Source organism: Scardinius erythrophthalmus, assembly GCF_964197995.2.
Source record: "Scardinius erythrophthalmus genome assembly, chromosome: 5".
Taxonomy (NCBI): Eukaryota; Metazoa; Chordata; class Actinopteri; order Cypriniformes; family Leuciscidae; genus Scardinius; species Scardinius erythrophthalmus.
Window position 1 is genome coordinate 43,875,501 of NC_138225.1, and position 23,570 is coordinate 43,899,070.

Consider the following 23,570-nt stretch of genomic DNA (forward strand, 5'->3'; position numbering starts at 1 on the left):
AAGAAATTGTTCAGTTGATCTGTAAAGTTTAAGTCTAAGTAAGTCTAAAAATTGAATATGGCTTTACATGGCTTTTCATGTAAACGTGTGTCGTCCGCTTTCTGATCTTCAACTTTTTTCAGTCATACACATGATTATATACACTTAATCATACACATATTTTCATCCTCTCTCTCACTCTCTCTCTCTCTCCCTCAGGGCGCATGGTCCAGATGCGGTGCTGATGGCGGACGGACAGCAGAGTTTGATGGTGGAGTTGACTCAGCCTCAGATGTTGCACATTGCTCAGCAGATAGCAGCAGGCATGGTGTATCTGGCCTCACAGCATTTTGTGCACAGAGACCTGGCCACACGTAACTGCTTGGTGGGAGAGAACCTGCTTGTCAAGATAGGAGACTTTGGCATGTCCAGAGATGTGTACAGCACCGACTACTATAGGGTAAGTTTGGGTCACCTCGGAAATGTCCATATTGCTATGGTCCTTTTAGTCTGAGGAACCCAAATATACTACAAATTTCTTATTTCATTTAAATCTGAATGGATAAATACATTATATATGATCATACAGAAATAAAATAATTATATAAAAATAGAATTATATACAATAAATTCCTTTTAACAAACATGAACAACAGCGTTAACAAAATTATCCACCATATAGATTGAAGGGACAGATTTTAGCCATTGACCAATATGAATTTTTCACCGGTTGATTCTTAAATTATTACATTTGTACACTATACATCTGCCAAAATAGATTACCGGTATATAAATTTTGAATATTCTTCTGAATTTGAACCACTGAATTGGTGAAAGCCAATTTGTAAAGCAAAATGGACCGAAAATTTCCTGTACTGTTATAGGTGACATTTTAAATATTTTTGAATATTTTTTAAATTAAATCTGGAGGGTGAATATGGATTGTTGAATTTTTAATAATGAAATTATGTGTGAAATGTTTTCAGATGAAATATTTACAGCTTAAATATAGAGTCATTGTGAATTTCAGCCCCCAAAATGCAAGCCCTGAAAATACAATACATTAAAATACAAGCAATAAAAATAAAATAGTGCTTTTTTTTTTTTACTCTGTGTAATTCAACATGCTTTTTTGTTTCAAAGACACTAAATTACTTCCATAGCCTCCTGAGACCCAGAAAAAAAAAAATTTGATTTTTTTTTCATGTCATCACATTAAACGATAAACAAATGGTAAAAAAACATTTTTGAAAAAAAATATTTTATTCATACGTTATGCATTAAGTAAGGTCCTCTGTAGTGAACGCCAGGACTAAGTTGTTTAAAAAATAAAATGACATGAAATTATATGTATAGGCAAAAACAATGGGATTTTTTCTTCAATCACCAATACATTTTGGGGTTTCAGGATTTTTTTTAACCAAAATTTGTATAAAGATGATTCTCAACTATGTTATGAAAGAAATAACGGAATGAATTGATACACCATTTTACTGTATGCAATATGTGGGTAAAATGGCCATAAATTAATATTCCCATTCAATGCAATGTATCTATACACTGTATGTAATTTGCACATTAATGTGTTCTTGGAGCAACATTTAATGAAAAAAGAAGTGTAATAATTGGGAGTAATAATTGGCAACATTTTAATAATAATATCTAATATTTCATTAGGAATATTGATGTATAATTTATTTCCATATTCACTTGTTGTGTCTCCCAAAATGCCTGATAAACATGATTTAAGTCCTGATGTCCTCTACAGTGGACATGTATGAAATCAATGCCCTGTTCTGTAACAGAAAGTCATTTTTTTTATTTGAAACCCCTTAACATTTTCCTGAGATCCAATTTAAATTATAATTACAATATATTATCATATTTCCATAAGAATGCTACATTTGATCACTAAATTAATGTCAGACATTTTCAAAGACCAAGGATAAGTTGTTTTCATGGTGAGACCTCCAAACATTTGGTATCTCTGAAAAGTCCTGAATGTGCTCTTTACAGGACACCCAGGTTGTGTCATGTGACATGTATGATGTCAGAGAAATTCACTAAAATATAATGTCCACTACAGTGGACAAAAGTCTATTCTTGGGTCTTTGGTCAATATGAATGAACTATTAATGTGAATTAACTATTCTCTCTCTCTTTCTGTTACTTAAAATATATAAAAACATATTTTGCTTTGGTTATCTGTTACAGCAAAAAAAAAAGTTAGCTGTTCATGCTGTTACATTGCTCAAAGCTGCATTTTTGAATTTGCGAAAAGAAAGACAATGAGCCAATGTTGCCATGTCGTGACGCCTAAGTAAACAAATTGCAATTGTGTTGCCACTAATAACACAACAAATGACATATTACAGTGTTCAGAACCAATCATTTCAAAACGAATTAGAACCAGCCTATTAAAATGCTGCCTATCCATACTTTCTTATTGGGTGCTCGAACTAAACCACTGAGGAGTGTGAACACAGAAACTCTCCGAGAACTGGTCTGCAGGCCCACAACTGCTCAGAGACAAATCTTTGCTTAAACATTTACAAAGAATGAATGAGTGAATGCAAATATGAACATGTGATGCAACAAAATATGCTAGAGGACTTTTAAAGTGGTTTATTATTGGATGAAAGTGAATGACACTAGCATGTCTGTACCAAATGATGATTGTTTCCAAACACTCCTCCTTCCACTTTATCTCTATCTGCCATTGGAATAAAAAGGTAGCCCCAAAAACTCGGCGAGGTTGACATGGGCTGCTCAAGCAGAGCATTGACTTGAAAGTGTCACAGAGCTACTAATTGATTCTCTGCAGTTCAACCAACCGTCAAAGGTCGATTATAACCTAAAGTCAGTTCTAGTTTGGGTTATTATTTCCCAATCCCACCTCTTCCTTTTGTTTCCTGACATTTCTTATTTGTCAGTTAAAGGCTAAACACTTTTTTTTAAGAAAAAACTTTTCTAATTTGTTGAATACAGATCTGACATAGGGAAAAAATTAACACCTAAAAGCACAGGGCAGTTCGTATATGTCCATAATGGATAATATGACTGATCATTTTCCTCATGAACACTTTTGTTTTTATGATTTATTATGACTAATAATTATTTAAATGCATGCATCTGAACAGCTGATTCAATACTGTAAATATGAAAGTGCCTCAAAAACCAACAGTTCCCCACAGTGAGTTCTTCCAGAAAAAGCCCAGACCATCTGACACTGAAGGGCTCTCCCAAACCTGCATGCTGCCAACACAGCCGGAAACACTCTGCTGTGTCAGCAGCCGTGTGTGTGTGTGTGTGTATGTGTGTGATGAAGGAATATCAGCTTCCTCTGCTGTATAACAAGAGAAAAAAAACCTGGATTTTGTCATTGCATGATTTCCAGGAATCCTGCAATGCAATGTCAAGATAATGAGGTCAAACTGTTTTCGTTTTTTTGCGATAAACTAGGCATTGTGGCAAAGCACTGTAGTCAGCAGGCACCTGGTGGACTTATATTAGACATTAGCTGCAAACTGCATGTTTCATATCAAGCTAATTCTCTCTGTTATGCTGTTAATGCCCCATATGCTCAATCTGAGGGTGGATGAAGTGTCTCCCATTTATGCAAGCATGATTTTCAATGCCACAATTCCTATTCTTCTGGTCTTGAATGAGTGGAAAGTTCATTGTGCTATCTAATGAATTGTTCACCTAAATGTGACATTTATCATCACTTACTCATCCTCATGCTATTCCAGGTCTTTTGAAACCATAGCTTTGTGAAAGAGACCCAAAATTGTTGAAAATATTCCCTTCTGTGTTAGCTCTCCAGTCTCATTTACACTTCTGCATATTCAGTTCTGCCACATTGTGATTAGTCATGATACACGAGAATCAATTGCATCTGGTACTTGAGAGCTGCAATAGAGGGGAAGCTTAACAATGAATCCTGTCTGTTCTCCGCAAAGCTATTCTTTTGGGGGGGGGGGGGGGGGTATTAACATGTCTAAGACTTTTGCACAGTACTGTATATATATATATATAACTGATCCCAAACGAACGGTAGTGTACATGCAAAACAGGATTGTAAAATAAAGTGCTACCAATAGTCCTTTAGTATGCAAATAATACTAGTCCTATAGTATGCAAATTTGCAAATAGTATGCAAATAATATTGTTTAAAAAAGAAATGTCTATTATCTTTTGATAGATACTGATGACAGAACACTGCAATACAGTACTGTACCTAATTTTTTAAGTGTTATAAAATTATTAGTGTTTTTAAATATTAACATTAATTGTTAGATGATGACAAAGGTAATCTAAATGTCAAAGCTAAGTTAGCATGCACAATTAAATATCAAATGTCAACCAATTCATACAATTAAAACATCTCCATTATTGGCAGATAACTAATATAGTACTGATATATTGTGCATCCCTTAAATGTATATAGTTTACTTAGCTTATTACAGAGACACTATTATTGAAATGGTTGATGGATATAACAAGTGCATGTGCTTCTATCGGTCACTGAACCCACTGTGAATCTGTATGTCTTCTATCAGGTGGGTGGTCACACCATGCTGCCCATCCGCTGGATGCCCCCAGAGAGCATCATGTACAGGAGATTCACCACAGAGAGTGACGTTTGGAGTCTGGGTGTGGTACTCTGGGAAATCTTTACCTACGGCAAGCAACCCTGGTACCAGCTCTCAAACAACGAGGTAAGACATCAGATGTTACATACCTAATCATACATAACCTGTATCTTATATATTCACAAGGGAAGTTTGATCATTCACACACAGCGATTAGTTTTACCTTGTAAAAACTACTGTTTCTAGGCAGACTGATGCACCCTTAGAGAAGCCTGCATTCAGTTGTCATTCTGGACCGTGTTTGTGCTGCCTCCTGCAGGTGATCGAGTGTATCACACAGGGACGGGTGTTGCAGAGACCTCGTACTTGCCCCAAAGAGGTGTATGACCTAATGCTGGGCTGCTGGCAGAGGGAGCCCTACATGAGACTCAACATCAAAGAAATCCACAATCTGCTCCAGAGCCTGGCCAAGGCATCGCCTGTTTACCTGGACATCCTGGGCTGATCCGTTTGCCAGTATGGGTGTGTAATTGTTAGTATGGAAGAGTGTGTGAATGCATGGTGTAAAAGGAGTAAGGGATGGAATATAACTTGAGTGATTGAAAATAGATTCAGTGTGTGTGTGTGTGTGTGTGTGTCTGTGTTTTCATAAAAATGGCTTGTGCTTCAGCCTTCTCACCACATAGACTAAAGGCCTTAAAGTTTACTGTGTGCATTGCAATGAGTTTTTCCATGTCTGGACATGTCCATATCTGTACTGCATCATTGTGTTTTCTAAAAAACCCAAATGGTCTACAGACGGAAACATCTGATTGTTGTAAATATGCATCAGAGACCTTGTGTTTTAGAACCTTTTTGAAAAAGGTAACTCGCTTTGGGAAAGTTTACACTTGTTTTTCTGTCACCATTTGTTTATCGAGATGGACAAAATTTGGACTTGATGAGGACCCAGCCATTAGCACAACCGCTGATGACACCCTGGCGACATTCTGGCAGATCGCAATACTCTTCATACCGCAAATTATCGAGTAACAATCATGGAACTGCCGTTCATGTTTCATTTGGAATTTTTTTTAAACACATCTGATATCATTTTAGACTATTCTGTGCCAAGTTTTGATGTCTAACGCTGAGGTTGATGAAAGGCGTTTTTGGACGTCTAACTCAGTGCGAACTTTGTAATAGAAGCACAGCGACAAAGACTCCTCCAATTTTTTATTCTTTTTTTTTGCTTCGGAAGAGGCTTGAGGTTGGACATAGCGTTTGGAGTGAGCACAGAGGCAAAGTCACCAGCAGTGGCACTGACATTTCTCAGACTTTGTTTGGCTCCCTGGCCATATGCGCTGAAGTTCTGATTCAAAGGGCATTTGTCTCTCGAACTCTGGTTCGAAGAACAATGGGAGAGATGCTGTTCTTGTGTCAGTCAATGGTAACATCTTTTCTTCCTTTTTTTTACCGTAGGGTGCTTACACACTAGAAATTGATCTGATGGACTGACCATCCGTCCGTGGTATTTCCCTGCCTTCAGCCCAATATACATAGGTTTTGGAGAATAGATGGATGGACAGAGCTGGGGCAGTTTGAAATCAAGCTAGAAATACAACCAATTGGATTTCTGAAAGCACAAGTGGACCCGCCTCCCTGAGATTCTCATTGGTCTACGGATGCCTACGTCAGAGCGCGTCGCAGTCAAATTCCCTCCGCTTTTGGTCACATAACAGAGCATCAAATCGACGAATTCCCAGCGTTCTCCGACATGGCATAAACTAGTGTGTAGGCGCCCTTATCATTGTCATGTTGCAATTTGATGGACCTTGCCTTTGCAAAGACTGAAGATTTTTATCTTAACTGTTCCTGGGGAGAACAAACCATAGATGTTGTCCATGATGCAACCAACCTGCCTGAACAGCTGGATTTATTTGCTCTCTGATTATTCATTATTACGTTTATGTAACAATTGCGAAATAACTGCTTAATAATATGTGTATGTGATAATCTATGATCGATTTGTTTTTCGATGTAATATGGTCCGTTTCAAAGCGATGGGCTTGGTGGGCACTGTGAAGTGAATGTTCATGTGAGAATGACACAAGTCGTACTGTCCCTGAGGTCACGACAGGAAGACCCAATGAAGGGACTGTCCCGATTCAACTTGTGTTCCAACCCCACCAAACAAGTCACCAGAGGAGGACTACAAAGGACTAAATGGAAACTTTAATTGTAATTATCAGATTACATTACACATTGCCTTTGGAAAGTATTTAGAAACTGCCTCTTTTTTTCACAGTTCGTTATGTTGCAGCCCTATCAAAAAAACACTCCAAAGAAAGTAACAAATTTGTGGAAACTTTGCAAATGCATAAAAAAAAAACTTGAAATATCACAATGATTTAAGTATTCAAACCCTTATCTCAGTACTCGGCTACATCAGTTTCGGTAGCGATTACATCCTAGAGTATTTTTGGATCTGGATTTAAGGATTCTCTGCGAATTCTTTCAAGCTATGTCAGGTTGGATGGGGACTGTTGGTGGACAGAGATTGTCAGGTCTCTCCGGAGATGTTTGATTCATTGGGTTCATTTTTGAGCTCTGGTTGCGTCACCCGAGAACATTCAGAGTTGTCCCTAAGCCACACTTGCATTGTCTTGGCTGTGTGCTTAGTTTGGAGGTGAACCTTTGGACCAGTCTAAAGTCTTGAGGGCTCTGCAGCTTTCCTTCTATATTGACCAGTTTCTCAGTCCCTGCGCCTGAAAAACACCCCCACTGCTTCACCGTTGGGATGGTATTGCACAGCTGACAAGAGGTGCCTGGTTTCCTCCACATGTGATGCTCAGAATTGAGGTTCATCCGACCAGAGAATCTTGTTTCTCAGTCTGAGAGTCATTTAGCTGCTGTTTTGTGCAAATTCCAAGCATGCTTTCATCGGTCTTGGACTGAGGAGAGGCTTCCGTTTAGAAATGATAGAGGCCATTGTGCTTTTGGGGACCCTCAATACAACAGCTATTCCCAGATCTGTGCCTCCACACAAACCTGTCTCGGAGCTCTGCAGGCAATTCATTTGACATCATGGCTTGGTTTTTACCCTGATATGCATTTTCATCTGTTAGTTAGACCTAAAATAGACAGGTGTGTGCATTTCCAAATCTTGTCCAATCAATTAAATTAGCCACAGGTGGGCTCCAGTCGAAGTGTAGATATATCTCAAAGATGATCTAAAGAAATGGGATTTGAGCTAAATTTCAAGTGTCTCGGGAAAGAGTCTGAATACTTGTGTCAATGTGATATTTCAGTTTTTTATTTTTAATAAATTTGAGAGGCCCGGTAAAACACACCAAACTGACATCAAAGCGGCGACGAAAAATAAACATATTGTCACCTCGCATCAGCCAAAAAGGTGAGCTTGAACACAACAGCCAACTGGCACTTATGTTCTGGAAATAACTGTCTATTCCAGCAGATGGCAGTAGTCTATATTCAACATTCGTGCTCGCTTATAATTTGGAATATAAATTAGGTTGATCAGTTGGTCTTCACTTTCTCTATTCTAGATGGCCATGTTGTTATAAAAGCCCTGTGCAATCACGCACTTCGCACAGCCCATGTGACAGTTCGGTTATGTGATATGGAGTGTAGATTGAGGTGAAAACCTATTTTAATAGGTTCAAAATTTATTTGAATTTTCACTTTTAGGGTAAACATTTAGCACTGTGAATTTTCACAGGAGAAATCCAGTCACTTCAATAGGAATTACACATCCACAAGATTACACTACTGTGAATGCACCTTAAGGGTGAAACATAAAAAATGATTTGAATGAAAGTATTTCCAAAGTGGAGTTTGCTTAGGCAAGCGTCACTATTACTGTTGTTCATACCTAGGGCGTACTTTAATATTACACAAAGTTCACATTCGATTCAGTTGTATCTGTAAAACCAGGCCGGGTAAAACAAAATCTCGTCGAGTTCTTTAACCTGACTATCATTACTGTTGACTAATTCCAGGGCTGTAGTCCTCGACTTGTCCTCCTCTGCAGGAGTAAACGTTTTTTTTTTTTTTTTTTTTTTTCAATTCAGATCGATGGGGCTCCTCGTGGTCCCCAGCAACAGATTTTGCACCGACTGACTGACTGATTCTTCAAGGTGTGAAGAACTGGAGAAGTGTTTGCTTTGAAAGCGTCTGTATATATGCAATTAGACTGTAAATATACATGAGCAGGATCAATCATTGTTTGTACACTGATGTCAAATTCTTTCCAAACAGTTTATTGGCAGGACCTACTTTTAACAGCCGACATCACGAGTCGTCAAACAGTGTCCAATCGAGTCAAGTGTCGGTCGTTACGGTCATGATCTTTTGAGCAGTGACTTATGACCTCTTAGAGCTTTGCACTTTCTTTATAGATGTACTGCTCATATTTTTGTAGTTTTCACCCTACAATTGTAAGCACTGCAAAAAAAAAAAAAAAAAAAAAAAAAAAAATGCACTGAAAGAGGTTATTTACATTGAAGCTAATGTTACAGATATTGGAGAAATGTATTCGGTCAGTTACGCTAAACAATGTTTCTTCTGTTGTGGCAGACTGACTTTACTGAACAAACATGGCATTTTCTCCATTTTTTGCTATACAGATTTCTGTCTGTTCTAATAGCCAGCCTGTACTTTATAATCCATTCTGTACAGTTCTAATAGATGTCTATATAAATAGTATGTTCTCTATATATTCTGTTTTAAACAGGCATCACGTCAAATGTGTGACATTATAAAGAGAAGAAAAAACATCTAATGGGCCTCTGGCAATATGTGAGTGTACAGTTTATTTTTCGTAACAGCGTGTGTTCTTTTTCCTGTGGTTGTTCATAATGAAAATATGATTATTATTATTTTTTTTTTATATCTGTAATTAATCAACTAGCCTTTTCCCCTGTGTAGTAAACAATTTGACGTTACCAACACTTACTGCGCCCTTTTTATTTTTTGTTTAACTGAGGGTTGCTTCACATCCAGGGGGAAAGAGCCAAGAGAACCCCCATCCTTGTTTCATTTCTGAAAATCTCTTAACATTGTATACGAAAGAAGAACTGTGATTGAGCACTGGAACACTGTTTATGCATTATTTTTCTCTTGTAACCCAAGTGTTTTTTTTTTGCTCAGTTGGATCAATCCCATTAAAACTGTCAGGAAATGTCCTGGTCACCCCAAAATCAAAAGAAAAAGAATACATGTAAACAAAATACTCTTTTTTAGAACAATTACGATTTTTTTTTTCTTCTGATTTTGGGATGGAATATAATCTGGACATTTCTTTGTGAAATGCACTTGTTTAGGCAATTAGACTTAGACATTTATGTTCCACTTTTCTTTTATTGGTTTAGATGGATCACTGGTTGTGAGTGAGTGAGTGAGTGAGTGAGTGAGTGTGTGTGTGTGTGTGTGTGCTGCTGGAAGACTCAATCTCTCATGGCTTTAGGTGTCAGTACTCTATGCTTGTGCATCCTGTGAGAAGCTTCTCTGCAGTCAGTGGAAATGTTCCTTGTAATACTGTGCATTTAATAAAAGTGGTATGTCTTACAATATTGTTTATATGTTGCAAATTATATTCATACCTTTTAGGTGCACAAAGTAAATAGTTCACTTAAAGTAAAAGTAAAAGTAAAAAAAAAATATAAAAAAAGTCACAGTTTCCTGTTTGCATACAGGTGGTTTCCTCTCGCCGTTTAGTATTTATATCCAAAGACCACTGTTCAGGATCAACCAGCTATACATAATGACGTTGTACACCTTTAAAAACCTATTCCACACACACGTACAAACAAGTCTAAAAGCTTGGGGGCAGTAACACTTTTTAAACGTTTTTGATATGCTAACCAAGGCTGCGTTTATTTCATTTGATTAAAAATACAGTAAAAAAATAATATTGTGATATATAATTTAAACTTTTTTCCATTTTTACATATTTAAATGTTTTATTTATTGCTGTGATGGCAAAGCTAAAAATTTCAGCATCATTACTCCAGTCTTCAGTGTCATGTTCCTTCAGAAATCATTCTAATATGATGATTTGCTGCTCAAGGAACATTAAAGGGGTGGTATAATGCCCTTTTCACAAGATGTAAAATGTATAGTGTGTATGTGAAGTTTTAGCTCAAAAAACCCCACAGATATTTTTATATGGCATGTTAAAATTTTTGAGGGTGAGCAAAAACGCACCGTTTTGTGTCTGTTCCTTTAAATGCAAATGAGCTCGTGCTCTTGGGCAGAGGGCGGAGCTTCAAGAGCTTGCACTCACGTTGACATGCACTGAAAATTTCAAAAACTTTTAGCCTTCTATGTTCAATCCGGATTCAGACCATGATGGAGAGACTCAAGAAGTGACAACATGTAGAAGCAACAGGGCATTTCTGAAAGGTTAGTTGATGAATTTATGAATCTTATGTGTAGTTATATTCTAGTCATTGATTAGCATTCTGTCTTGATAATCTATAAATCGTGCTCAGGGGGCGGGGTTTATGTAAATTATAGGGTTGGTGATGTCACTAACCCTGGAGGAATGTCGTGTAGTCCCAATGATTTCTTTAAAAGCAAATATCTCCCTTTGCTTTGAACTTTGAGCTTCGTAACTTTGCAGATGTCGTTTATGCTCAAACAGCAATATTACACACTAACTAAAGTTAAAAAAAGTGAAATCATAATGTTGAAAACATTTGTGCTGCTTAATGTTTTTTTATGTATATATGTAGTTCCCCCAGGATTCTTTGATGAATGGAAAGTAAGTATATATGTGAATCCTCCATGTGCAGGGATCCGTCATTCATTGGCCTGTGGATTTAAATACAACAATGCAGTAAAATAAGGCTTTATTTACCATTTACTACTTCAAAGAACTTAAGCTAAACTCATTTCTCTTCATTCTAAGAATGATTTGGTTTTGAATAATTTGTTTTATGTCGTTGCTCACAAAGAGTTATTTTGGTAGAAAGGCCACTCTAAGGCATGAGAGGCATCCCAAGGGTAATATTTAGATCTAACAATAGCCGGTGAACTGACAAGGACAGTTGCTCCAAAGTAACCAAGGCACGATTCACAGAGACGATCAATTGTAGCTTGCACAAAACTTCTTGTGGCGAAGTGCCCGTGGTAAAATGGCATCAGGTATCTTGAGGCTCGAGGGCTGAAGTCTTATTGGTGTTCGTGATAATTGCCTGTGGTGGACAAATGGTTGACAAGTCAAGCACTTTTTTCTGTTTTAAAGCAGCATCTTTAATATTTATGGGCTTGAATGTGTTACTTTTCTTAACAAAGCTTAGGATTTTTTTTACACTAAAATACCTTATACTATTTAGTCCAATATTTCAACTTCTGTCCAAAACAATTGTGCGAGTTTGGGGCGGGACTACCTGTTTGACCAAAGATTGACAAGATTTGCATATATATGCTATTTTGTAGTATGAAGTGTGATGTGTTCACACTGAAAACTCACAAGAAGCGCACTTACCTTACCCAGATGTTTAGCCGAGAAAAAAAAAACAAAACACCTCAGCTTTTTTTTCCGTAGCGGAAGGATCACCGAAACAACCCTCTAAAATTCATGCACTAGTACATAGTACATCATTTGGGATACAACTATGGAGGCGATCAATTTAAAAACAATCAGTGGTGTTTTACTAGGCTGTATGATGAGTTTCTAAATAGGTTCGTGTGACTAGTATTCAGACCACAGTCACAGAGAGTAAGAGGATGGGGTTTGGTTTTCATCAAAAGCTGTGCGCCGTTTTTATTGTAGTATTCTAAATTTACATTAAAAAAGAAAGCCTGCCCATGTCCTAGATCCATTATGAAAGTTAACGCACAAATTCCATATACATCTCATTGTATTTTACATAGAGGATAAAGAGTATAGGCATGGAGGTGGCATGACCAATCACAAAGCTTAAAAAAAAAAATCAAAAAAGAAAAAGAAAAATCAGAGATAAAAAAAACCCCAGAATAAATAGAAGGTGCTGTCTATTAGCAGAGTATGTAAGCATGTCACTCTTTTGAGAAGTTCAACATAAAGCCTGTAGCGTGGCAAATCTCGCGCCCTCCTTTACCGAAGAAGAGAGATGGGTTCCAAGCGTACTAAAAGCAGAAATGTGAGGAGTAGAGCGAAATGACAATGGAGAGCTTAACTTGTCTGTACAGGTGCATAAGTTAGAGAGTACATCTGGTTACACAGACACTAAGACATCGACGTCTAGTTAAAATGGTAAAAAGCAGGTTATCTTTTGTCGATACCCGTCTTATTCTTTTTCTCGTAGGCAACAAGACATTTGATGTGTTAATTCGCCACGCCCAATCAGGGCAGACCATTTTAACGTCCTACAGAGCGCAACAGTAGGGTTTCCGAAGTATAAATCCTATTTGCCTCCTCCAAAAAGAAATGGATTTTTAACAAGAACATGTAAACAGATCTACAATGAGCTGTTTGGTTTAAAAAAATAAATAAAATAAAAATAAAAGACTTCACTGCTACTATATATATGAAAGGAAAAAAAAAACATTTGAAGAAAGAGTTTCCATAAAGCACTATGAAAGACATAATCAAGTAAAAGACCGGTCACACTAAGACTTCATTTTTAATTTGAATCAACGGCTCTTAATGAGTCTGTTCAGACAAACATTTGCATGCCGTCAATGAGTTTTTTTTTTTTTTTTTTTTTTACGGATGGGTGTTCTAATCTCTTTTCCAAACTGGCCAACCACCAATAAGAATGCCAGAGCCACTGCTGTTTCAAAAAGAATTTGCATTTTCATTCCATTTTCACTCCTTAAATTAAATTAGTTCTATATTTGTTAAATTATTTTGCAATAAATATACAATAAAATGTAATGTTTTTAGCCTTGCGATGACAATAAAGCCGCGTTTCCAGCAAAATAACCCAGAACAATTCGTTTTTTTTTTGCTGTCTGCGTTTCTATCGCGGTCTAAGGTACTGTGAAGATTAGGCAAATTACTCCAATGACGCAGGCCTGCGCGCGACTTTCCAGTTCCCGCTGGATTTCATCCTCCGCATAGAAGTTGAACAATGCCTGAACCTCGTCGTCGGTCCAGTGGTCGTAGTTATTTATTAAATTAAACTTTATTTTTATTTGATTATGTCATTCACAATGCTTTGATGGGTTGAGGAGTTCAACAGCCTTGTACATTCATCTTTTTTCCCATACCTTTTCATTTTTCAATTTTGCGATTCATCTCGGAGTTTGTTGGTTTCGTTTTTTTATCCTTATGAAGAAAACGAACGCGAAAAACCCATGTTGCTGATAAAGCGAGCGGTCACTGTTGCGCTCTGTAGCGTCACAGACAAGGAGAGGCAGATTGGAGCCGAGTGACAAAAGCATTTAGCGTTTTTTTTCTCGCGAAGCTAATGCAGGTTCCAATTTTGCGGTCGATTTCCATTTTAAACAAAAAAAGAAAATCCTACATCTTTTGATATTTCACCCATTTCAAGTGGGCTTCTGTTCAAGTAACCCTGGGGAAAATAAAGTTAAAGAAAGCTTTGGGATATTTTGCCTTTTTAATGACAAGGTCATTAAAAATCATGCACGCTGCAAATAACCTCATGCAGTAGTTATGGTAAACCATCCAAGCACTTTTATTCATTAATATTCATAAATACACACAGCAGCTTCATTAGAGAAGGTCTCTTGTTTCCTCTTCAGTTTTTGAATGTGGAGTATTTATAAGGAGAGCCTTTTGCAAGACACAGGAAGCAGAGGTCTGCCACAGATACCTACGCTCACCTGCTAAAGGAAAAAAATTAGTTATGTGGAATTGATTATCAACTTATATATATTTATATATTTATATTTCTTGTTTTCTCTCTCGCCCCGATTATCTGTCTCTCGGTTTCGCTCACTCTCTCACACGCCTGTTCTGATGTATTTAGATTTTTTTTTTCCTCTCGCTCTCCTTTCATGGATTTATACAATGTAACAAAGGTGACAGACCTGAAATTACAATCACCAAAAAAAAAGAAAAGAAAAAAAAAAAAGAAAAAAAAAAATTAGAGAGAGCTGTGTTTTTTGCCCACCGTCATTGGCAGTTACAGCACAGAGGACATTGTCTGCGTTGTGGTGGGATATCATCAAAGAGGAGGCGGTGGAGGCTCCTTGCCTGTGGAGCTCTCCTTCAGGTTGAGGCTCTCCAGAGCCACGTCTAAAGGCATGATGTCCACGCAGCCCATGGCGCCGAAGTCAGCAAAGTCTCGCCTTTCGTCCTCGTCGGAAGACGAGCTCTCTTCTCGCATTAGTGTGGACAGCAGCAGCTCCTGCACGAACAGGCTGCGGTCCGCGCGCTCGCTCTCCAGCGCCTGCCGTTCTGCCTCCGACATTTTCGGCTCGTTCAACCTGGTGGAATTAGATGGATAGAGGGTGACTACTGAATTACAAGTACTAAACTCAAATACACTATTTTGATGGTCCCTTTGAACATTTTACTAACTATAAGTAACTTTGCAACATGTCAACTAGCAGTCATTAGAGTATTAGTACACTGTCTGCTTAATATCTGCTAACTCTTTATTGTGATGGTCCTCCAACAGACATTCTACTGACTACAAGTAACTTTGCAACTACATGTCAACTTATTTTAACCCTACCAGTCTACTGATACTCTACTAACACTCTAATGAGAGCTAGTAGACATGTAGGTGCAACGTAACTTATAGTCTCAGAATGTGTTAAAGGGACCATCAAAATAAAGTGAAACCCAAATCTGTAAAAGAGCCCTATGAAATCTTTTATATTTTCCCAAAGTCCATTTTATTTTTAAGTTTATATTTTAGTTTTCCTGCATTGTGTAAATCATAGGACCCTAATAATATCACATTAAAGGTGCTCTAAGTGATGTCACGTGTTTTTTAGGCCAAAACATTTTTTGTCACACACAGCAAACATCTCCTCACCATCCGCTAGCTGCCTGTCCCCTGAACACACTGTAAAAAAACGCAGTCTCTGTAGACACCACAGGCTCCACAAACGGCAACAAAAACAAACTGGGCTCACCCGCATCACGAAACACAACAAACAGTGTTCCAGCCAATCACTGGTAAGAAGTATTTGAGGGTGGGGTTTGGGGGGTTAGTGCGCGTACACATGAAGGGGGTGTGGAGGAGAGAGAAGCATGAAGAGGGAAGTTTGAATTATGACCGACAAACGACCAAAGAGACGACGTTCCGATGAACAAATTGCAAAGAAGAGGGACAAGGATAAGGAACGCGCGAAGTCCCGAATTTACATCGGAAAAATCTTCGAAAGGTGGCGAGAACTCCGCCGGCAGAAGGGATTCCAATCCGACATTCAGTTGCTCTGTTTTTGCAGAACTGGTGGGTAAATCCATTTTTCTTTCTAAATTGACGTTCATGTTCACCAAACCAACACAAGGATGTAATTAGCTAGAACTATGCAGTCAGCGTTAACTTTGGTGAATACAACATGTGTTTCTAGCAGTTAGCGATCAATCTCTATTGTAAATGATCAAGCAAATTCACAGTTGGGCGACAATTTATGTGAATGATTGTTTTCATCCACTGTTTGTTATGAATTTGAATGTTCATTTATAGGCTATTGACAACTTTGACTAAATTTGTTTACGCCGCCGCCGTTGTTTATGCTCACTGGGAAACGCGAAGCTAACGTGCTATTATTGCGTCCTTGTATGGGAGCTATAGCAGTTATAACCTCAGGTGGCGAAACTATTTTAAGATAATGTTTCTCTTTTTCTGCATTCTGTTCTGCAATATATAAAAGCATTTATCTAACTTGGTGACATTACACATTGAATGAAGTATCAGTAAAACTTAACTTTGTTTGTAGTGACTACTTTGACTTTCCTTTATGCCGGAAGGGAGGGGAGGAGGGAGGAGACGGGGTGAGGAGGAGTGAGGGTCTAGCTAGCCTCCGTTTTGTTTGACAACAACTCGAACGTCAACAAGAAGTAACGTCTCCCGGGATCGCTTAGAGCACCTTTAACATTGAGTGTATGTTTTTTACAACATCAACTAACCTAGACTTAGGGGTGGATGATATACCGGTAGACACGATTAACCGGTAGAGATTTTGGACTATCGTCTCTGTCGCAGTTAAGCTGTGCTGTGGCACAAAACTGTTCGAACGCAATAAGCAGCGAAAGAGAACTCATATGCGCACACACCTGAAGCGCGAGCACATAAAGCCGCTGCATATAGAGTGTGCAAGTTCTTTTTGGCTCTTTATTCGGCTTGAATGCTCAAATACACAGACTTATGTGTCAAAATGCCCACCTTTGCAAGTATCGTCATATATATATTACATGTAATATTACTTGAAATTGATTTCTTTGTTTCTATTTTATCACTGTTTACTCTTCAGTGAGGTTCTTTTTTATTTTTTACTTTGTTAGCTAGGCTAGTATTACGTTCTTTTGTGATATTAAAATTGGTGATGAGATTTATGAAAATGCAATGGTATAAATGTTTTATATAAAAACTTGTTAAAAGAAAAAGAGAACTATATTGTGATATATATATCCCTATCCTGAAATAAAATGACTCATATTGTGTTACAATATATCATATCGCCCACCCCAACCCAGCATTATAATAAAAAGGTCAAATTATCGGATTTTTTAAGACGCTTACAAAAAAAGTTCAAACATTTTAACATTTTATATTGTTTTCTTTTCTAAGAACTAAGACAGCATGAAATTTGCAATTGTCTTTTTTCCCCTTACTGTGATGTTTAGCGGTTGGACAATGAAACTGAAACACCTGGTTTTACACCACAATGATTTATTGGTATGGTGTCGGGCAGGGGTGCCCAACCCTGCTCCTGCCGATCGACTGTCCTGCAGAGTTTATCTCCAACCCTAATCAAACACACCTGAAGCAACCAATTAAGGTCTTCAGGATCACATGAAAATTAAAGGCAGGTGTGTTTGATTAGGGTTGGAGATGAACTGTGCAGGACAGTCGATCGGCAGGAGCAGGGTTGGGCACCCCTGGTGTAGGGCCTCCTTTTGTGCCCAATCCAGCATCAGTTTGTCTTTGGAATGACAGATACGGGTCCTGCAGTGGCCAGAGGGATTTGAGCCATTCCTCTTCCAGAACAGTGGCCATGTCACTATGTGATGCTGGTAGAGGAAAACGTTTTCTGACTTGCTCCTTCAAAAAACCCAAAGTGGCTCATAAATATTTAAATCTGGTGACTGTGCAGTCCATGGGAGATGTTCAACTTCACTTTCATGCTCATCAAATTATTGTCACAAGTCTTGCTGTGTGTATTGGTGCATTATCATGCTTATATGATGAGAATGGTTCGGTTGTCCTTTGCAGTGACACACCCATCAAGCACAGTAGAGAATGCCATGATACTGCAGCCCAAACCATCAATGATCCACCCTGTGCTTCACTATGGGCAGCAACAGTCCAGGTGTTAAGCCTCTTTAGGGCTTCTCCACACCGTAACTCTCACGGACTCACCAGAGACCAATACATGTTTCACATTGTCCACAGCCCAAGATTTGCACTGTTGGCACCATTAAAACTGACATTTGGAATTGGCACGAGTGACCAAAGGTTTGGCTATAGCAGCCCGACCATGAATATTGACTCTGTGGAGTCTCGTCAAACAGTTTTGGTGGAAACTGGAGAGTCGAGGTGCACATTTAATTTGGCAGTGAGTTGGGCAGCTGTGGTTTTATGTTTTTTGGATACAATCCGTGTTAGTATCTGGACATCCCTTTCAGACAGCTTCCTCTTGCTTCAACAGTTACTCCTGTTGGATGTGGTTCGTCCTACGTGGTGGTATGCCGACATTACCCTGGATACCATAGCTCTCCATACACCACAAAGACTTGCTTTCCTGGTCACAGATGAGCCAGTGAGAAGCACGCCAACAATTTGTCCTCTTTTGAACTCTATGTCTCCCATTATGTTTTGGATTGCAATATTTTATGTACAGCTGTGCTATTGGGGCGGCAGTGGTTCAGTGGTTCATGTAGGTTGTCTACAAAACAGAAGGTTGGTGGTTCCATCCCCGGTTCCACCTGACCAAGTGTCGAGGTGTCCATGAGCAAGACACCTAACCCCAGCTGCTCCCGAGTATGAATGAGTGAATGAATGAGTGAATGTGAGGCAATATGTAAAGCGCTTTGGTGGCCATGGGTCCGTTGAAAGTGCTATATAAATACAGTCTATTTACCAGTTATTGCTCTAACTCAACCTTCACACTCTGCTCTTACTGATAGAATGTAAAATATACACATATACGTGAAACCTCCAACACTATTGGTCAGTGTTTTAATTTCATTGTCCAACCCCTTTACATCCGAATAAAATGGTTTCTTGAATGAGGAAAAAATATTAGGGTGGGACTTTTTCCATCAGGAACTGATTGAATCGGTGGATCATTGTCATAGGCTATTTGCAGCGATTGTTTATATATATATATATATATATATATATATATGTGTGTGAAAAATGTGCAAGGATAAATCAAGGGGCAGGAGCCTATGGTGAGGTCTGAGCCGTACCGTGTGAGAAGGAACTGGGAGCTGTGGGAGGCCAGCGGGTTGCTCTCAGTCATGGCTGTGTTTGTGGCGGTGCTGGGCGGCGGGATGCTGGCGCTGATGTTGCTAGGGTTGCTGCGTTGGCGTGTAGCGTTGCGAGCCGTCTCCAGCTGCTGGCGCGCCGCCTGCGCCTGCTGGCGCTCCAACTGAAGCTGCATTTGCAGCTGCTGCAGCTGCGAGGCCGAGGGCCCAGAAGAGTTGAGCTGCCCTCCCGCGGAGCGCCGCACACCCGACAGCTGAGAGAGCAACTCTGGTGATGTAGACACAGGGAGAAAGAGAAAGATTGTGTGAGACGATTCAGGAAAGACTACACTTGCATAAAAAAACAAGGCCAGATTAGAAAGTCCTTACTTCCTGTCCTTACACATTACACACCTGCTATGGGGTCCATGGCTTCCCTATTGCTTGGAGAATAGGAGGAGCTTTGTGAAGAGGACAGCCCACCAGTGGAGCTGCTGGTAAAGTGCATGTTAGTCCTGCGTGCCCGCGGACCGCCCAGCCCCCGCCCAGGGTGGAACATCCGACGCACGTGCCGCACGCCGCTGCTCTCATCGTGCACACGCTGGTTAAGGAGCAACTGGTTGAGAATGCGTCACCACACACCCGATGCAGAAGATCATCACATCTCATGCTGATTCAACAAATATAGTCATAATGCATAGACACAGACACAATTAGGGCTGTCACTTAACAGTCGAAAATCGATTACACAATCGATTGGACCAACCAACACAAGTTTCGAGAACGAAAATAGGGAATCGATTTTAACCAAATATGTCCACTATTAATTTTAAACGAATTAAACAAATAAAAAAGATAGATGTAACAAAAGTCACAAACAAGCAGAAAAAGAAAATAAAGAATTCCAAAAGTGCAGTAAGCGTTGCGAAAGCTAAAAAGAAAATTCACACCAATTTTACGTGCCTATAGTTTCAATCAGTTTCAATCGACTGCTGCTGGTGTTTTGCCAAAGAAATGGAGGACAACGGCGATCAACCTGTGTGACATGAGGAACGAGTGAAAACCCCTAATAACTTGAGGAGTTCGATATGGAAGCACTTCGGGTTTTGGACTGTAATCAAACTATTAAGAAGGACAGAGTGATATGCAAACTGTGTGATCGTGAGTTCCCATATCACAGCAGCACTACAACAATGAGGGGGCATATGCAGCTTCATCATCCAGAAGAATACAAAGACCTAGACCCGGTAGAGCAACCTGCTAAACAGCCAAGACTGGCAAACTTTTTCCCCCCATCTGCACCTCTCTCTGTAGCACTGAAAAAGGCTATAAACTCGAAGCTCGCAAAGTTCATTTGTCGAGGCATGAGGCCAATTAGCATAGTGGAGGGTGAAGGTTTCATTAATTTTGTTCATGAACTTGAGCCGTGATACATTATACATAGCCGAACCACAGTAACTAAGAAGATTGCGAAAATCTATGACACTAGTCGTGAAAACATGCATCAGATTTTGAGTGGCAAAAACGTTGCTCTGTCTACCGATGGATGGAGTTCCCTCGCTACAGAGGCATATATCACAGTGACCGCACACGTCATTTCAGAGACTTGGGAACTCCACGATTTTGTACTGCAAACGAAGCAGCTGAGAAGAAGCCATACAGCAGAGAATGTTGCAGAGTGCATCGCAGGCCTATTGAGGGATTTCGCAATACAGCCTGATTCAGTTGTTGCAGTCACTACCGATAATGCACTTAATTATGTTAATGCAGTGGAGCAGCACCTGGGTGCTGTTAACATACCGTGTCTGGCCCACACAATCAACCTGGCTGTACGCTAGGGGTTAGATGTCAGAGCCATAGACACAACTCTAGCTAGGCTAAGAAAAACTGCCTCTCATTTTCACAGATCCACTACAGACAGCAGCCTCTTGGAGGATAAGCAGCGTATGCTAGGCCTAAAGCCAGAGAAGCTAATCAATGATTGTGTGACACGATGGAACTCTACTTTCGATATGATTTGTAGGGCATCTGAGCAACAAGCAGCAGTGGCAGCCGTGATATTTGACAGAAAAAATGTCTAATCTAGAACTGACCACAACTGAGTGGCGCCTGGTTGAACAGGTGTGAGAGACACTTAAACCTTTCAAAGTCACCACCCAAGCGTTGTCCACATGCAAATACCCCACATCCTCAGCTGTACTGCCTTTGCAACATGTACTTTTGTCTCAAGTTGAAAAAAATCAGGTCAGAGTCAGACAAGAGGTCTTGCTTGAGGGAAATGGCCACTAAAATCAAGGCAGATTTGAGCAAACGCTATGACCCCAAAAAGAAAGCGACATTTATGCTTTTGAATAAAGCTGCTTACTTGGATCCTCAGTTTCATCTTTTAATTAATTTATCGGAGGAACAGAAGCAACAAGTGCACACAAACATTAGAGAGGAATTGGCACTGCAGTCTGGCGACAATGACGAACCCATGGAGCCATGCAGCTCGGAATCAAGCAGGGGAAAGACGGCATTAACAGCAATGGGGGATCTGTTTGGAGACATCTACCCAAGGGGCTACGAAAGAGCGAATGACGTCAAAAGCGACCTCTTACAGGAGATGATGACTTAGCCACCATTGCCAGCTGACAGCGACCCGCTTTTGTGGTGGAAAATTGGAAGTACCCCCACCTTGCGCAGCTGGCAATGAAGTACCTAAGTGTCCCTGGGACATCAGCACGGTCGGTGCGTGTCTTCTCAACAGCTGGACATATAGTGAATATAAAAAACGCTCTGCTCTGGACCCCAATAATGTTGATCGACTTGTTTTCCTGTCCAATAATTTGTAATAGGCCTAGCCTTATTTGCACGTTTCATTATAGTTGGTATAATAAAAACAAACAAACACATGGCCCGTTCTCAAGTAAGTCCATTAAAGTTTCATTTTTGAACAATTGTCTATAATGGATTACAATCGCCTATGTAGGCGAAATTTGTTTGACATTTCTAATTGTAAACACAGCTATGTTGAAGCCTGTAATGTTTTTCATTGATGTTATGGCAGTCCACTCTGCTTATTGTTTTTCGAGAATGTTGCAATCCTGTTTGTCATTGTGCATGAAACTTCACTCCAATAAATCATGAGAAATATTGCTGACTTGTGCGTCTCAAGCGTCCTCTTTACGTTCGTCCTAATGACTTTTAGTTGTCCGTGAATTGCCCTATATTTGGCGTTGAAAATGTAATGGTCTTTAGACATGGAAAATCGATTTTACAATTGATTCAATGAACACTTATGTCTCAAAAATCAAACAGGATTTTTTCACAAAAGTGACAGCCGTAGACACAGTGAGCTGTGGTGTTTGTATGGGTTAGAGTCCGATTTACTCTTTTTGCCTCCCAATCATTTCCTGTTACTATCAATTTACTATGCAGAGTAGTAAAGAGGCGAAAGCCTAAAAAACAATAATCAAACACTAATTTTCAAACCTCCAAACATAAACATGTATAATTCGCTGCTGTCAAGATGTGCTTTTAATAAAACTTGTCCGTCTATTCAGAAGAAATGCAAAAAATTTTTTTTTTTTTTATTGGTGCAACATGACTGGAGAAAACTGTAGCATTCCCTTTTGTTTCAATACCCATAATTTATTTTATTTTGGTGCCACCCCTCTGTTGATCGGAATGGAACATCTTTGGGGGGATACAAAAATTAAGTTTAAACTGTAATTTTAAAGAACCAATATTATGCTCATTGAAAAGTTCATAATTTTATTTTAGGGGTGTGCTAGAATACACAGTATTACATCTATAGTAACTATGGCGTCGGTATTGGAAGTCGATACAATGTTTTTCACCCTTGCAGAAGAAAAACTTTCTCCTTGACAGCAAAATCATAGCTGTTTTTTGAGAACGGGCTAAAGCAGCCAGCAAGCGGGTATTCTGCAAATGTGTAATATGGTGAAGTAGCCAAGTCAGGGCCGTAACAACCATGGACATTGAGGAGCACACGTCCCCTCCAATATTAGAAATGGCCAATTTAATTCACACTGAAATTCAAGTCACTACCCACTCTACTGCCAGTGAGATCTATGCTGCGACCAGATCAAGTCAGGTGAATTGAACTTGATAAGCGAATCAGTCCAGTTTGTGAACAAATTATTCAGTCTGCTTTTTTTCTTTTTTTTTAAAAATAAATTTGGTTACATGTTTCAGTGAAAAGATCCAATTCAAAATAACTTTTCATTTATGAATCAGACATTGAAATTTGTTTTAAAAGTTAAAAGCCTCCCCATTCATTGTAATTGAATGGAAAAGAACGCCCAGTACAATTCTTTGAAATATCTTCTGTGATCCACAACAGTAAAGTCATATAGATTTGGAACGACATGAGGGTGAGTAAATAATTCAGAATTTTAGGTTTTGTGAAAACCTTTACATTCCTCAAATATGCAAAGAAACCACACTGA

At 39.2% G+C, this 23,570-nt stretch overlaps 2 protein-coding genes across 5 annotated transcripts in view; one reads left to right on the forward strand and one right to left on the reverse strand.

Annotated features, from left to right (window-relative positions):
• ntrk2b (neurotrophic tyrosine kinase, receptor, type 2b) overlaps nucleotides 1–5,116 on the forward strand; it is a gene marked incomplete at its 5' end in the record, with an annotated part of 25,219 nt that extends 20,103 nt beyond the window's left edge. The window contains 3 exons of the mRNA XM_081366124.1: nucleotides 199–439; nucleotides 4,542–4,700; nucleotides 4,894–5,116. Of these exons, the coding sequence (XP_081222250.1) occupies nucleotides 199–439; nucleotides 4,542–4,700; nucleotides 4,894–5,079 (586 nt within the window). The 3' untranslated portion in view covers nucleotides 5,080–5,116. The remainder of the gene's footprint in view (nucleotides 1–198; nucleotides 440–4,541; nucleotides 4,701–4,893) is intronic.
• Nucleotides 5,116–23,570, reverse strand: part of kcmf1 (potassium channel modulatory factor 1) — a 50,020-nt gene continuing 31,565 nt past the window's right edge. Inside the window, exons 5-8 of one of the 4 annotated variants that reach the window (XR_014030237.1) lie at nucleotides 19,531–19,708; nucleotides 19,120–19,405; nucleotides 14,642–14,957; nucleotides 5,116–11,773 (exon numbers count right to left, since the gene is read on the reverse strand). Coding sequence is in view for 1 of the 4 variants with exons in the window: in XM_081366125.1 (XP_081222251.1) it covers nucleotides 14,696–14,957; nucleotides 19,120–19,405; nucleotides 19,531–19,708 (726 nt within the window). In the remaining 3 variants the exon portion in view is untranslated. Of the gene's footprint in view, nucleotides 11,774–14,187; nucleotides 14,958–19,119; nucleotides 19,406–19,530; nucleotides 19,709–23,570 lie in introns of those variants that run through there. The other 3 variants (XR_014030238.1, XR_014030239.1, XM_081366125.1) reach the window with 3 other exon arrangements.